The sequence below is a fragment of the Salvelinus namaycush genome, chromosome 8 (assembly GCF_016432855.1).
Source record: "Salvelinus namaycush isolate Seneca chromosome 8, SaNama_1.0, whole genome shotgun sequence".
Taxonomy (NCBI): domain Eukaryota; kingdom Metazoa; phylum Chordata; class Actinopteri; order Salmoniformes; family Salmonidae; genus Salvelinus; species Salvelinus namaycush.
Window position 1 is genome coordinate 7,584,771 of NC_052314.1, and position 17,401 is coordinate 7,602,171.

The following is a 17,401-nucleotide window of genomic DNA, read 5'->3' on the forward strand; positions in this document are numbered from 1 at the left end:
AAAGTTACCTACCCAACCCTGACTATTGGGTCGCATCCTTTTTTATTTGTTAACTATACACCACTTGCTCGGAAGCCCTACCGGACCGTGTCCCAGTCGGGGATGATTTGCTATGTTTTCACACTCAAAACCGCTAAATTGGTGTCTGTAGTAAATCAATCCGCTTAATTTTTGCAAATTAAAGGCCCTGTATGACCATAACAAGGCCACAGTGTATGGGGGCCATCTTTAAAAATATATATTTGTATATTGTTAGGTGTTTTATACACTTAATTAAAGGGATACTTCATTATTTTGGCAATGAGGCCCTTTTCGTAGTTCTCCAGAGTCAGATGAACTTGTGGATACCATTTTTATGTCTCTGAGTGCAGTTTGAAGGAAGTTGCTAACTAGCACTACCACAATTGCTAACTAGCATGCTAGCAGATACCCATAGACTTCCAGTCATTGCGCTAACGCTAGTTAGCATTGGCTCATGAAAGTACCTCTAAATTCCTTCATACTGGAAACAGAGACATAAAATTGATATCCACGAGTTCATCTGACTCTGGGGAAGTAGATAAAGGGCCTCATTGCTAAAATGCTGAAGTATCCCTTAAAGACAGCTAGGAAATTAGAGGGGGAGAAAGCGTGAGAAGGATGGACACATGGATTGAAACCTGGTCTCCAGTGGGGAGTTTTATTTGTAACATGCCAGGGAGTATTACCACTACACCACGGCTCTGCACAAAATAGGTCATCTTACCCAGGATCTTGCTGATGTTGGAGTTATGCATGTCGGGGAAGGTCTGCAGGATCTTCCTCCTCTCGTCCTTGGCCCACACCATGAAGGCATTCATGGGCCTCTTGATGTGGGGCTCGGCACTGTTCCTGCCCCTGGCCTCCCTGAAGACCCGTGCTTCCGTAGTGCTGGCACCACCTGTGGGATGGGAGGGACATTGCATTACTTACTCAATTGCACACTCGTTTGTGCAAAAAAAGCCACAAAATGTCACAAGTACATGTACTGCACTGCATGTCCAAGAGCTGGGACGACGCTCCGATTATCAGCCAGATAAGATCTCCATTTATTCTCCCGTGTTTACAGCTCTGATTTCAAGCTATAGCGTGATGAATGCTTCCCAATCCACCGTAGCCTGTAAACACTGGGGGTTTATGGAAAACAGGTGGGCTTCTGGGCCAGAAAAGAGAAAAGTCCCCAATCTGTTTTAACTGCCTTCCTTCTGCTTGCATACTTCGGCAGGGTGGAATTGTCTGAGACACAAACAGTGCTAGTGGGTTGGAAAGAGGGGGAGAATATAGAATACCGTTTCTAGTTCCCCGTAGACGTAAGTCCTTCATTTGAAAAACAACAAAACGGAAACCCTGACACTTTATTTGTATTTAGCTGAGGGATTGTGATGGGGTTATTGAACAAAGCTCATTAGGCCTTAAATTATCAGAAACAGCTGTATATATCACAGAGTGGGCCTTGAAATGGGCAATCTGCAGTTTCTGCATCACTTTTTGGAGTGATATGCACCCAATGTTTCTTGACTAATATAACTTATAAATGCCTCATGAGCTTAGTTCAACTGTCATACCCCATCAGATCCCAGAATATAAGCTTGTTTAACTCCAATGTTTGTAAACAAAGTAAATGTAAACAAACACTGTATAGCCTCAAAACATGGTTACAACTATACTTTTGATATCATGGATGGTCAGTCCTTGCGTCAATAGCTCTCTCTTTTTACTGAAACCGTGGTGGGGATTATGTTTTGTTATTGTTTCAACTGCTGATTGCCGCTTTAAGTGCAAGGCATCTGTTTGGAGAACAATTTGCTTGGACTGTCAAGTGTCCACTTCTGAGACGTTCCGAGAGGAACACAATACATATTTGTGTCTGGTGAATACCTGTGTTCAGAGCAAACTCTCTGTCTGTGTCTATTCTATAGGGAACACAGTTGAAAGAGGCCCAAAAAATGTGGCGCCACCTCATGCATGTTAACATTAGAAGCCTACTCCCTAAGTTTGTTTTACTCACTGCTTTAGCACACTCTGCCAACCCGGATGTCTTAGCCGTGTCTGAATCCTGGCTTAGGAAAACCACCAAAAACCCTGAAATCTCCATCTATGACATTTTTCGCCAAGATAGAACTGCCAAAGGGGACGGTGTTGCAATCTACTGCAAAGATAGCCCGCAGAGTTCTGTCATACTATCCAGGTCTGTACCCAAACAATTCGAGCTTCTACTTCTAAAAATTCACCTTTCCAGAAACAAGTCTCTCACTGTTGCCGCTTGCTATAGACCACCCTCTTCCCCCAGCTGTGCCCTCGACACCATATGTGAATTGATTGCCCCCCATCTATCTTCTGAGCTCGTGCTACTAGGTGACCTAAACTGGGACATGCTTAACACCCCGGCCATCCTACAATCTAAGCTTGATGCCCTCAATCTCACACAAATTATCAAGGAACCTACCAGGTACAACCCCAAATCCGTAAACACGGGCACCCTCATAGATATCATCCTAACTAACTCGCCCTCCAAATACACCTCTGCTGTTTTCAATCAAGATCTCAGCGATCACTGCCTCATTGCCTGCATCCGTAATGGGTCTGCGGTCATACAACCACCCCTCATCACTGTCAAACGCTGCCTGAAACACTTCAGCGAGCAGGCCTTTCTAATCGATCTGGCCGGGGTATCCTGGAATGACATTGACCTCATCCCGTAGGTAGAGGATGCCTGGTTATTCTTTAAAAGTGCCTTCCTCACCATCTTAAATAAGCATGCCCCATTCAAAAAATTTAGAACTAGGAATAGATATAGTCCTTGGTTCACTCCAGACCTGTCTGCCCTTGACCAGCACAAAAACATACTGTGGCATTCTGCATTAGCATCGTATAGCCCCCGTGATATGCAACTTTTCAGGGAAGTTAGGAACAAATATACACAGGCAGTTAGGAAAGCTAAGGCTAGCTTTTTCAAACAGAAACTTGGATCCTGTAGTACAAAATCAAAAAAGTTCTGGGACACTGTAAAGTCCATGGTGAATAAGAGCACCTTCTCCCAACTGCCCACTGCTCTGAGGCTAGGAAACACTGCTACCACTGATAAATCCACTATAATTGAGAATTTCAATAAGCATTTCTCTACGGCTGGCCATGCTTTCCACCTGGCTACCCCTACCCCGGTCAACTGCCCGGCACCCTAAACAGCAACCCGCCAAAGCCCCCACCATTTCTCCTTCACTCAAATCCAGATAGATGATGTTCTGAAAGAGCTGCAAAATCTGGACCCCTACAAATCAGCCGGGCTAGACAATCTGGACCCTCTCTTTCTAAAATGATCTGCCGAAATTGTTGCAACCCCTATTACTAGCCTGTTCAACCTCTCTTTCGAATCGTCTGAGAGTCCCAAAGATTGGAAAGCTGCCGCGGTCATCCCCCTCTTCAAAGGGGGTGACACTCTAGACCCAAAATGCAACAGACCTATATCTATCCTACACTGTCTTTCTAAGGTCTTCAAAATCGAAAGTCAAAATTGTTAACAAACAAATTACCGACCATTTTGAATCTTACCGTACCTTCTCCGCTATGCAATCTGGTTTCAGAGCTGGTCATGGGTGCACCTCAGCCACGCTCAAGGTCCTAAACGACATCATAACCGCCATCGATGAGAGACATTACTGTGCAGCCGTATTCATCGACCTGGCCAAGGCTTTCGACTCTGACAATCACCACATTCTTATTGGCAGACTCGACAGCCTTGGTTTCTCAAATGATTGCCTCGCCTGGTTTTTCAACTACTTCTCTGATAGAGTTCAGTGTGTCAAATTGGAGGGCCTGTTGTCCGGACCTATGGCAGTCTCTATGGGGGTGCCACAGGGTTTAATTCTCGGGCCGACTCTCTTCTCTGTATACATCAATGATGTCGCTCTTGCTGCTGGTGATTCTCTGATCCACCTCTACGCAGACGACACCATTCTGTATACTTCTGGCCCCTCTTTGGACACTGTGTTAACTAACCTCCAGACGAGCTTCAATGCCATACAACTCTCCTTCCGTGGCCTCCAACTGCTCTTAAATGCAAGTAAAACTAAATGCATGCTATTCAATCGATCACTGCCCGCAGCTGCCCGCACGTCCAGCATCATTACTCTGGACGGCTCTGACTTAGAATACGTGGACAACTACAAATACCTAGGTGTCTGGGTAGACTGTAAACTCTCCTTCCAGACTCACATTAAGCATCTCCAATCCAAAATTAAATCTAGAATATCGCAACAAAGCCTCCTTCACTCATGCTGCCAAACATACCCTTGTAAAACAGACCATCCTACCAATCCTCGACTTTCGGCGATGTCATCTATAAAATAGCCTCCAACACTCTACTCAACAAATTGGATGCAGTCTATCACAGTGCCATCCGTTTTGTCACCAAAGCCCTATACACTACCCACCACTGCGACCTGTATGCTCTCGTTGGCTGGCCCTCGCTTCATACTCGTCGCCTAACCCACTGGCTACAGGTTATCTACAAGTCTCTGCTAGGTAAAGCCCCGCCTTATCTCAGCTCACTGGTCACCATAGCAGCACCCACTCGTAGCACGCGCTCCAGCAGGTATATCTCACTGGTCATCCTTCCAGTTCTCTGCTGCCAATGACTGGGACAAACTGCAAAAATCACTGAAGCTGGAGACTCATATCTCCCTCACTAGCTTTAAGCACCAGCTGTCAGAGCAGCTCACAGATCACTGCACCTGTACATAGCCCATCTGTAAACAGCCCATCTATCTACCTCATCCCCATACTGTATTTATTTATTTATCTTGCTCCTTTGCACCCCCGTATCTCTACTTGCACATTCATCATCTGCACATCTACCATTCCAGTGTTTAATTGCTATATTGTAATTACTTCGCCACCATGGCCTATGTATTGCCTTACCTCCCTTATCTTATCTCATTTGCACATGCTGTATATAGACTTTGTTGTTTTTTTTTTCTACTGTATTATTGACTGTATGTTTTGTTTATTCCATGTGTAACTCTGTGTTGTTGTATATGTCGAATTGCTATGCTTTATCTTGGCCAGGTCGCAGTTGCAAATGAGAACTTGTTCTCAACCAGCCTACCTGGTTAAATAAAGGTGAAAAAGAAGAAAAAAAACAAGGGCCCCAAGGAAGGGTCACTGGCATCCATTTAGCCTGAGCAGGATGTGCCCACTTTTACCTCAAACCTAACTTCTTCTACTGTCCATAGTTGCGGGATGTAGTTTTGGAGTGGGGGTGCTGCGATTTTTTTCTCTGTAAGGGGTGGGTTCTTTGCCTGCGCTGCAGACGGCTATATCGGTCCGCTAATACAGGACTATTAAAAGGCCCAGTCCACAATTTTTGTGAAGACAAAAAAAAAGAAAAAAAAAGAAAGAAAGAAATGGCGCAGTGGTCTAGGATATCCTTGTCTCATCGCGCTCCAGCGACTCCTGTGGCGGGCCGGGCGCAGTGCGCGCTAACCAAGGGGGCCAGGTACACGGTGTTTCCTCCGACACATTGGTGCGGCTGGCTTCCGGGTTGGAGGCGCGCTGTGTTAAGAAGCAGTGCGGCTTGGTTGGGTTGTGCTTCGGAGGACGCATGGCTTTCGACCTTCGTCTCTCCCGAGCCCGTACGGGAGTTGTAGCGATGAGACAAGATAGTAATTACTAGCGATTGGATACCACGAAAATTGGGGAGAAAATGGGATAAATTTATTTAAAAAAAATAATAATAATAAAAATAAAAAAGAAAGAAAGAAAAACACACACACACACACACACACACACACACACACACACACACACACACACACACACACACACACACACACACACACACACACACACACACACACACACACACACACACACACACACACACACACACACACACACACACACACACACACACACACACACACACACACACACACATACATACATACATACATACATACATACATACATACATACATACATATACACCCAGTACCATGCAAAAGTTTTAGGCAGGTGTGAAAAAATGTTGTAAAGTAAGAATGCTTTCAAAAATAGACGTTAATAGTTTATATTTATCAACTAACTAAATGCAAAGTGAGTGAACTGAAGAAAAATCTAAATCAAATCAATATTTGGTGTGACTACCCTTTGCCTTCAAAACAGCATCAATTCTTCGAGTCAGGGATTTTGTAGGCATATAGTCAGGTGTTTGATTAAACAATTATACCAAACAGGTGCTAATGATCAACAATTCAATATGTAGGTTGAAACACAATCATTAACTGAAACAGAAACAGCTGTGAGGAGGAATACAACTGGGCGAGGAACAGCCAAACTCAATTAACAAGGTGAGGTTGCTGAAGACAGTTTACTGTCAAAAGTCATACACCATGGTAAGACTGAGTTCTACTGCATCAGCAAGGTCTCTCCAAGGCAGAAATTTCAAGGCAGTCAGGGGTTTCCAGATTTTCTGTCCAAGCTCTTTTGAAGAAGCACAAAGAAACGGGCAACGTTGAGGACCGTAGATGCAGTGGTCATTCAAGGAAACTTACTTCAGCAGATGAAAGACACATCATTCTTACTTCCCTTTGCAATCGGAAGATGTCCAGCAGTGCCATCAGCTCAGAATTGGCAGAAAACAGTGGGACCCTGGTAGACCCATCTACTGTCCGGAGAAGTCTGGTCAGAAGACTTGTGACCAAAAAGCCATACCTCCGACGTGGAAACGAGGCCAAGCGACTCAACTATGCATGAAAACACAGGAACTGGGGCCGGATTCACAAAACCTTAAGAAGAAATGTCTTCTTAACTGCCATTTTTTCCTTAACTATAGACTTAAGAAGAAAGTTAAGCAAAATTACTATTCCTCAATAAAGTTATTGGAAATGCTGTTAAGGTTTCTCCTAAATTTCTTCCTAAGAAAATGTTAAGAAGAAATGGGAATCTTGAAAATAATGCTTTAGGATTTCTTCTTGGAAATGTACTTAACTTTAAGACAGTTAAACTCTTGTCTTGAGATGAATGGATACTTTTGTAACCATGCACGTTTTCTTGCGCCACAGACACAGTTGGCTACCGGACATTTAAATACAGCAAGAATACAAATGAAACACGCATAATCTAGAAAGCTAGTAATTAACAATATATTTGAATATTCTAGAAGTGTTAAATAGCTAGCGCTATCTCGTCAATTTGCAGAGAAGAACTTGGCTAACTTAGCTACGTTAACGTTGTTAGCTATTTTGGCTATAATGTCTTTACACATTAGCTAGCTAATTAATGTAGCTAACTAAGTTACCGGTCGTGCAGTCCCTCTACCACCACCTCTATGGTGGACAACACCTTCTCCTCCAGCTGGTCCACATGAATAGTCTCTCAGCTCCCTTCATCTTAGCAGCCGACTTGATGTCGGACCACTTCTTTTTTAGGGCGTCACTGTCCCTTGCCTTGTCACTGTCCCTTGACAGCAGAGACAGACTCGGCCACTCTCGCCCATCTTTTATTTTTGGTCTCTGCAGTGACCCCGCAGTTATCAAGTTTCCCCAACAGCAACCTTTTTCCTGGCTGCTATTTCCTCCACCATCACCTCAATGTCTTTTCTTGGTTATCCATTTTTGATTTTGATATAGCTAGTCTGATGGTTATAATGTATGAAAAATAACGAAATAACCAAATCCGATCATCCCTGTCACATAGGTTTATTTATTGGTTTCAAGCACGTCACTAATGTCAATACAGAAATAAGATATTTACAAAGTTCTTAAGAAAGATATTTACGAAGTTCCTAAGAACATTTTGAGGAATTGCATTTATGAACTATGTTATGAACTTCCTATTTTTTTCGTAAGTAAAGTTTTGTGAATCAGGCCCCTGGGGTGCATAAAAATGGCAGCAGGTGCTCTGGACTCATAAGTCAAAATTTGAAATATTTGGCTGTAGCAGAAGGCAGTTTGTTCGCCGAAGGCGAAGCATGGTGAAGCATGGTGAAGCATGGTGGAGGTTCCTTGCAAGTTTGGTGCTGCATTTCTGCAAATGGAGTTGGGGATTTGGTCAGAATGAATGGTCTCCTCAATGCTGAGAAGTATAGGCAGATACTTATCCATCATGCAATACCATTAGGGAGGGAGGCATCTGATTGGCCCCAAATCTATTCTGCAGCATGACACCATCCCAAACATACAGTGAACGTCATTAAGAACTATTTTCAGCGTAAAGAAGACCAAGGAGTCCTGGAAGTGATGGTATGGCCCCCACAGAGCCCTGATCACAACATCATCGAGTCTGTCTGGGATTGCATGAAGAGAGAGAAGCACCTGAGGCTGCCTAAATCCACAGAGGAACTGTGGTTAGTTCTACAAGATGTTTGGGCCAACCTACCTGCCGAGTTCCTTCAAAAACTGTGTGCAAGTGTACCTAGATGAATTGATGCTGTTTTGAAGGCAAAGGGTGGTCACACCAAATATTGATTTGATTTAGATTTTTCTTCTGTTCACTCACTTTGCATTTTGTTAGTTGATAAATATAAACTATTAACATGACTATTTTTGAATGCATTCTTACTTAACAGCATTTTTTCACACATTCCTAAAACTTTGCACAGTACTGTATATATACAGTATATTTTCTATTATTATGATTTTTCAGGGACTGCTGCAACACCCTCAGCACCCCTACTTCCCGTGGCTATGCTAATGTATTATAAATATCCATTTGACCTCTCTCTTCTCTTTTCCTCTGTTCTACTATTATGCACCAAGCTATATAGATACGGGTTGTAAGCATACACACATAAACATCAACAGGATGCACTTACATAAAAGTATTGAGAATTGAAAGAGATAGTTAGAAGAAGAACATCAGAAATGTAGAAAGAAAGAAAGAAAGAAAGAGACAGACGAAACCCACCATGAAGATCCTCAGGTCTGGTGAGGTCAATGACCCTGTGGCCCATCTTTCCATCCTCTCCCAGGTTGCCCAGGTGCTGACTCAAACTCTCAAAGTGCATCCGCTCCTAAAATACAAAGAGGTCAAAGGTCAATCAGGGTTGAGTACGGTTTGAGTCTGCCTAATAGTAATAGATAATAATAGATAGATAGACAGACAGATAGACAGATATATAGACAGATAGACAGATAGATAGGAGGGAAAAGAGAGAGAGCGGCCCCCCAAAGATAGAAGGACAGCCATTGCAGCTTAGGGGGGATAGAAGGGATAGGAAAGTAGAAGAGAAGAGAACAGGAGAGTAAATTAAGAAAAATGAAGGGAGAGAGATCAATAGATAGATAGATAGATAGATAGATAGATAGATAGATAGATAGATAGATAGATAGATAGATAGATAGATAGATAGATAGATAGATAGATAGGAGGGAAAAGAGAGAGAGCGGCCCCCAAAATGTTTAGCCACAAAAAGAGACAATACGCCAGATCTACCCAGCGCTACCATGTAAGCTGACTCAGTGCTCCCCACCCATCCTGCCTACTGTCTCTGATTATTCTGCGCTGCCTGCCCGCCATCCCGCCCTCTCCCTCAAATGAGTCCAGCATGCCGTTTGTAGCCCTCCAGCTAAAATTACCCTGCCACGCTCCCGAACTGTGGAAAACAAGGGCCTCCACAATCACCACACATCCACTCATTCCTCCACCTCTCCTCCTCCTCTCCCCGTTTTCTGGTGACAAAGGCATTTTGTTTGACGGAGGGAATGGTTGCTGGATGAAGTCATGCCGCGGTAGACGCTGGCAGCGCCGATGGAACTTGGGGCCTTTTGTTTTTATATATATATATATATATATATGTAGGGAGCCAGGGAGGGACAATGTCAGCACGACATTAAGGGCTGTAATCAGGCCACCACAGAACATGTGCTTGGGCAGCGCTGCACACACCACAGAATCTGCTCACAGAGAACTAAGAGAGAGGACTAACACTGGATGACCTACTGAGAACTAACACTGGACCAATAGAGGACTTACAGAGATGACTAACATTGGACCAATAGAGGACTTACAGAGATGACTAACACTGGACCAACAAAGGACTTACAGAGATGACTAACACTGGACCAATAGAGGACTTACAGAGATGACTAACACTTGACCAATAGAGGACTTACATAGAGGACTAACACTGGACCAACAGAGGACTTACAGAGATGACTAACACTGGACCAACAGAGGACTTACAGAGATGACTAACACTGGACCAACAGAGGACTAATTTAGGACTTAATCTGTAACAGGACTCAGTATGACAGCAGGCCTAGAGTCAGTCCAATGTGGTCGCTTGTAAATGACAACAATGACTAATCAACATTAGCTACATAGTTCAAAGCTATAAAAGACCATCTTAAAATATACTATTATTACTTTACAGGACTGGGGCTTGTCCAACATTCAACTCAATCTATATTTCGGAACTTAAAGAGACATACAGAGCTCCTCTATTGCATGGGCTCTCCTGAACTCGTTGGCTGGGCACACATTTTAACGGGTTGCTATGGCAGCGCTATAAACACTGCACCGACCGAGCAGTTTTATCAGCGTCATGTTCAGCTCATTACTGCGTCGACGTGTACAGGCAAACCCTGCTCTAACCGACCCACAACATTTACTGCCTCCTCCAGGAGCAATGAAGTCCCTCACTCCTCCTCCTCCTCCTCTCCCCCCTTCCTTCTTTCACTGTGCCTGTCATCTCTCAATACAGATGCCTTGTCCTGTTGTCCATGGGAAGTGAAGGAGCTCACACCCTGTTTCATCCAGTTGTAGCAGCAATAATACATATTTATATCCATAAGGCCTTGAATTTGGACGCAAAAGTACTTGCATATGACTTTGCTCAAAAACTATAAGGTGCATACTGGCAATGAGAATGCACACCAGAACAGCCAGTGAATACCACAACACATTTCCTGTTGGGACTGACAACAGAGACTGCTGTGTGGTGACTGGCCTGGCTGACTCAAGTCACCCACATTGCTAATGTTCTCCTCAACGGTCCCTCCTTTCCCTGCAGTGTGGCACACAAAAGAGCTGGTGTAACGTAGTTGAGTTGTCCCGACAGCTGATGTCAACTACCGACAGAGTTAAGTAGGCTTAGTGACAGGGACGTTCTAGTAAAGTACCAGTGCTCTGCTGAGTAGGACACACTGAATGCTCTACGCAAGGCCAGCTCACTCAAAACTGGAATAAACTTACTACACACACACACACACACACACACACAGTCACACACACACTAGTATACATGTAGACACACACAAACACACACACGCACACAGGCACACACAGTCACACAGGACAAACACCCACGCACTCACACTCTGTGGCTATTTTAGTGTGCTTGCTTGGCAGCTGCGGGCCTTGTTGGAAGCAGCGTAAGCGTAACGCGATACTCAACAATGCCACTTGCTGGCCGGAGCTAGCGTCTGTGCGCAAGGCGAGCTATAATGACATTAACATGGCCAAGGCCAGCCCAGTGCCAGGACACGGCAGCAGAAAGAGGACTCCTGGATCACCGTCAGTAGTAGAACTTATAGCAAAGGGAATCTTGCTAAAATTGAAGGATGACTAAGGTTAAGGCCCGCACCCACACACACACACACACACACACACACATATGCATGCATACAGACACACCACACCCACACAGACCATCAGCATAGTTCCATATGAAGTTACACCCCACACCCTCTTCACCCCGTGGTCTATCCTTAGAACACAGTCATCTGTGTGATACCTCTTGTAGCAGAGATCAGATTAGGATCAGGTGTTTCAGTAGTTTCATACTGCCTAATCTAATGCATTTCTAAAGAATGTCCCAAAAATAGCAATGAATATTGTTAGAAAAAATGATTTTCATGAAAGCATGACACTCAGACTCAAATATAATGAATACAAAGTACAAAATGTAGCATCTCCATTGGATTGGATTAGTTACATTAGTTATCTGCAGAATGGAGGTTGTGAGTCATGTCAGCTTTCTCTATGAATTGACTAGGACAGAGACAATCCTATGAGTGGCAACAAAAAAAACTCCCTTCTATAGAAAAAGAATAGATTTAAAGCTAAGAAAAGCGTGTTTGAGGAACCGTTGTTAGGTAACGAATAACACTGAACAACAAACAGTGGCCTGTGGTGTTCTAGAACCGGAAACAATAACTTTGAGAGTTTCCAAATGAGCTTTTTATTAGGAGGAAAGGAGCCATAAAGTAAATTGCTGCATTGCTCGGTTTGTCCTTATAAAGTCGGAAAATATAGTGTTGGTACATGTGAGAACCTATTGTTCACAATATACCAGGCTTCGTTTGATAATTTAAAATCATTGACACATTTAGACGTTTTGATTAGGATCATGTCAAACCATCTACGAAGAAACACATTCAAAACACTGATAAATCGCAGAATATTTTTCTCCACTTTATGCTAAACAACCCAATCAAAAACAGAAAGTAATGTTTAATATGTACAGGAAACGTGGCCTCTAGTTGAAGCTGTGGCCTCTAGTTGAAGCTGTGGCCTCTAGTTGGAACTGTGGCCTCTAGTTGAAGCTGTGGCCTCTAGTTGGAACTGTGGCCTCTAGTTGGAACTGTGGCCTCTAGTTGAAGCTGTGGCCTCTAGTTGAAGCTGTGGCCTCTAGTTGAAGCTGTGGCCTCTAGTTGAAGCTGTGGCCTCTAGTTGGAACTGTGGCCTCTAGTTGGAACTGTGGCCTCTAGTTGAAGCTGTGGCCTCTAGTTGAAGCTGTGGCCTCTAGTTGAAGCTGTGGCAGAGGGGATTCATCGGGGATTCATCGATTCATTCAAGTATTCATCGCTAAAATATTAATGATTCCTCTGACTTCGTCCTTCCTCCCTTTCAAAACGTATTTTCCCTTGAGTCTATCCATGATTGACTGATCTGATTTATATTTTGAAGATCTTTTTTAACATGGGGGACCCCGTGGGTATAGGAGCTCCTGCTACAAAGTGGCCCATCTCCTCTCTTCAACCCGGGGGGCAGGGGGTCTGAAGGCCCTCTTCCCAGACTGTGGTTCTAATTGGGTATAGACCCCCAAGTCTCACACACACACACACACACACACACACACACACACACACACACACACACACACACACACACACACACACACACACACACACACACACACACACACACACACACACACACACACACACACACACCAAAACCATCACTGTCATAGACCCAGCTGCTGTCTGTTCAAAGCAGTCGACTTCTGGGTGGCCGTGGATATGAAAGAAGAGAGGATCTCAAGAGCACTGGCCAGGGTTCCAGAGAAAAAAGCAGACGCCACTATTTCCCTTCAACAGTACATGTATGAATTGAGAAAGTGACAGAATTGGGCTTTCCCTGTGTCAATCTGAGAATGAGAATATAATTAGAGCAAGTGTACATTGTTCAGGCATTTGTCTGCATTTTCCTACCTTGTCTGTTGAGGCTAATAGTGCTCATTGAAAATATGTAGCGTGTGTGTGTGTGTGTGTGCGCTCATTGGTGTTTATTTGTTTATTTGGATCCCCAGTAGCTTTTGCAGAAGCAGCAGCTACTCTTCCTGGGGTCCACAAAATACATGACATGTATCAAAGCACTGATAGACAAGGACAGTCACACAAAACACTGATATGCTGATAGACAAGGACAGTCACACAAAACACTGATATGCTGATAGACAAGGACAGTCACACAAAACACTGATACGCTGATAGACAAGGACAGTCACACAAAACACTGATACACTGATAGACAAGGACAGTCACACAAAACACTGATAGACAAGGACAGTCACACAAAACACTGATACGCTGATAGACAAGGACAGTCACACAAAACACTGATACGCTGATAGACAAGGACAGTCACACAAAACACTGATACACTGATAGACAAGGACAGTCACACAAAACACTGATACACTGATAGACAAGGACAGTCACACAAAACACTGATACGCTGATAGACAAGGACAGTCACACAAAACACTGATACGCTGATAGACAAGGACAGTCACACAAAACACTGATACACTGATAGACAAGGACAGTCACACAAAACACTGATACGCTGATAGACAAGGACAGTAACACAAAACACTGATACGCTGATAGACAAGGACAGTAACACAAAACACTGATACACTGATAGACAAGGACAGTCACACAAAACACTGATACACTGATAGACAAGGACAGTCACACAAAACACTGATACACTGATAGACAAGGACAGTCACACAAAACACTGATACGCTGATAGACAAGGACAGTCACACAAAACACTGATACGCTGATAGACAAGGACAGTCACACAAAACACTGATACACTGATAGACAAGGACAGTCACACAAAACACTGATACACACAAGTAAAACACAACGATATAGAAACAATACAACAATTACACAAAACATACAACTACAAAAGTATGTGTGTGTGTACGTGTGTGTAAGTGCGTATCTGTGTCTGTGAGTGTGTGTCTGTAAGTGTATGTGTGTGAGTGTGAAGTGGGTGTGTGTTAGAGTGTGTCTGTCTGTCTGTCTGTCTGTCTGTCTGTCTGTCTGTCTGTCTGTCTGTCTGTCTGCATGTCTGTCTGTCTGTCTGTGTGTGTCTGTCTGTCTGTGTGTGTGTGTGTGTGTGTGTGTGTGTGTGTGTGTGTGTGTGTGTGTGTGTGTGTGTGTGTGTGTGTGTGTGTGTGTGTGTGTGTGTGTGTGTGTGTGTGTGTGTGTGTGTGTGTGTGTGTGTGTGTGTGTGAGAGGGTGTGTGAGGGTGTGTGTCTGTCTGTGTGTGTGTGTGTGTGTCTGTGCATTTGTGTCTGTATGTCTGGGTGTATGTCTGGGTGTGTGTCTGCGTGTGTGTCTGCCTGTCTGTATGTGTCTGGCTGTCTGTCTGTGTCTGTCTGTGTCTGCATCTGTCTGTGTGTGCGTGTGTCTGTGTGTGTCTGTCTGTGTGTGGTGTGTGTGTGTGTATGTCTGTGTGTGTCTGTCTGTCTGCGTGTGTGTCTGAGTGTCTGTCTGCGTGCCTGTCTGTGTGTGCGTGTGTCTGTGTGTGTGTGTGTGTCTGTCTGTGTGTGTGTCCTTGTGTGTATGTTTGTTTGTGTCTGTCTGCCTGTGTGTGTGTCTCTGTCTGTGGGTGTGTGTCTCTGTCTGTGTGTGTATGTGTCTGTGTGTGCATGTGTGTCTGTCTGTCTGTCTGTGTGTCGTTGTCTGTCTGTGTGTCTTTGTCTGTCTGTCTGTCTGTGTGTCTTTGTCTGTCTGTCTGTCTGTCTGTCTGTCTGTCTGTCTGTCTGTCTGTCTGTCTGTCTGTCTGTCTGTCTGTCTGTCTGTCTGTCTGTCTGTCTGTCTGTCTGTCTGTCTGTCTGTCTGTCTGTCTGTCTGTGTGTCTCTGTGTCTCTGTGTCTGCCTGTGTGTGTCTGTCTGTGTGTGTGTGTCTGTCTGTGTGTGTCTGTCTGTCTGTGTCCTCACAGTTCTCAAGTTCTTGTCTAATCCGTTGTTTCAAGGTCATTTTGCTGTTTATTTGAGTAATAGTAGATGGAAGGGAGTTCCATGTGATCATGGCTCGGTATAATACTGTGTTGCTGTGAACTCATTTTGGACTTGGGGACTGTGAAGAGACCCCTGGTGGCATGTCTTGTGGGGTATGTATGGGTGTCTGAAGAGACCCCTGGTGGCATGTTTTGTGGGGTATGTATGGGTGTCTGAAGAGACCCCTGGTGACATGTCTTGTGGGGTATGTATGGGTGTCTGAAGAGATCCCTGGTGGCAAGGTAAAAATATGTTGTTCTGCCCCTGAACAAGGCAGTTAACCCACTGTTCCTCGGCCATCATTGTAAATAAGAATTTGTTCTTAACCGACTTGCTTAGTTAAATAAAATGTTGATGGTAGTTCTGTATGTATGGTTAAGGGCAAGGCGTGCTGCTCTGTTTTGAGCCAGCTGCAGCATTGCTAGGTCTTTCCTGGCTGCACTTGACCATATTACCGGACAGTAATCAAGAAGGGACATGATTAGAGCCTGAACAACTAATGTGTCAAAAACGCAGAAGATCTTTTTATAACAGACATACTGTATTTCTCCCCATCTTCACAACAACTTTGGCATTTTTTCATGTTTTTATTTATTTAACTAGGCAAGTCAGTTAATTAAGAACACATTCTTATTTACAATGACGGCCTGATAATTGATGATCCAATGTGTTACCTTGGAGTTTAGCTTCCTCAACTTTCTCAATGGTCTTTATGTACAACTCCAGTTGAGGTTTAGGTCATAGAATGTTTATTAAACTATATACAATGCTTTTAGTTTTAGATGCGTAAACACACATGTGCATGTGTATATGTGTGTATGCATCTACGTGCTTGAGTGTGAGTTTGTGCATGCGTTCATGTCTGTGGGTGCGTCTTTATGTGCACCGTGACTATCACCTTGCTGCCATTGCTGAGGCTCATGCCGCTCAGGGCTGTGAGTTTGGCCTCCAGGCTTTGCTGCTGCTGGTGATGAAGCTGTTCTCTCTGGATCTGCTCCCTCATCTTCCTGGCCTCCTGGATGGCCTTCGTTACCGCGTCCTGGTCCCCAAACAACGCCGTGGAGTTCAGGCTGGACAGGATGTCTGTGGGTAGAAAGCATCAGCCGTCAGTGTCTGACTGTTGACGGGCACAACACCAGACCAATCAGCATTGTTGCTGTACGTGACCTCACAGGAAAAGATCTTGACAAACGACTGATTCCAAATGGACCACTAGCTCCTCCTCTCTAGACATACGTAGAGCTGAGAGGATTGGTTCCTCCTCTCTAGACATACGTAGAGCTGAGAGGATTGGTTCCTCCTCTCTAGACATACGTAGAGCTGAGAGGATTGGTTCCTCCTCTCTAGACATACGTAGAGCTGAGAGGATTGGTTCCTCCTCTCTAGACATACGTAGAGCTGAGAGGATTGGTTCCTCCTCTCTAGACATACGTAGAGCTGAGAGGATTGGTTCCTCCTCTCTAGACATACGTAGAGCTGAGAGGATTGGTTCCTCCTCTCTAGACATACGTAGAGCTGAGAGGATTGGTTCCTCCTCTCTAGACATACGTAGAGCTGAGAGGATTGGTTCCTCCTCTCTAGACATACGTAGAGCTGAGAGGATTGGTTCCTCCTCTCTAGACATACGTAGAGCTGAGAGGATTGGACAGGTATAAGCAACATAGAAAAAAGGTGGAGCTGTTACCATATTGCTTGTAGATCTCCAGCTCACTGAGATCTACACAGGTGCCTAGGGGGTAGGGGTGACGCCTTTATTTGTGGTTAGACAATGAAAGACTCATCTGTAAATTACATTTTTCCAACGGCAGTTTCTCTACAAGCACCCAACGTTCCCCTCCGGGACTGCAAACTTT

The 17,401-nt window shown here is 44.3% G+C and overlaps 1 protein-coding gene across 1 annotated transcript in view; it reads right to left on the bottom strand.

Moving 5' to 3' along the window:
* LOC120052349 (transcription factor SOX-6-like) overlaps window positions 1-17,401 on the bottom strand; it is a 183,676-nt gene that overhangs the window by 17,472 nt on the left and 148,803 nt on the right. Inside the window, exons 12-14 of the mRNA XM_038999204.1 lie at window positions 16,447-16,631; window positions 8,923-9,028; window positions 746-919 (exon numbers count right to left, since the gene is read on the bottom strand). Coding sequence (XP_038855132.1) covers window positions 746-919; window positions 8,923-9,028; window positions 16,447-16,631 — 465 coding nt within the window. The remainder of the gene's footprint in view (window positions 1-745; window positions 920-8,922; window positions 9,029-16,446; window positions 16,632-17,401) is intronic.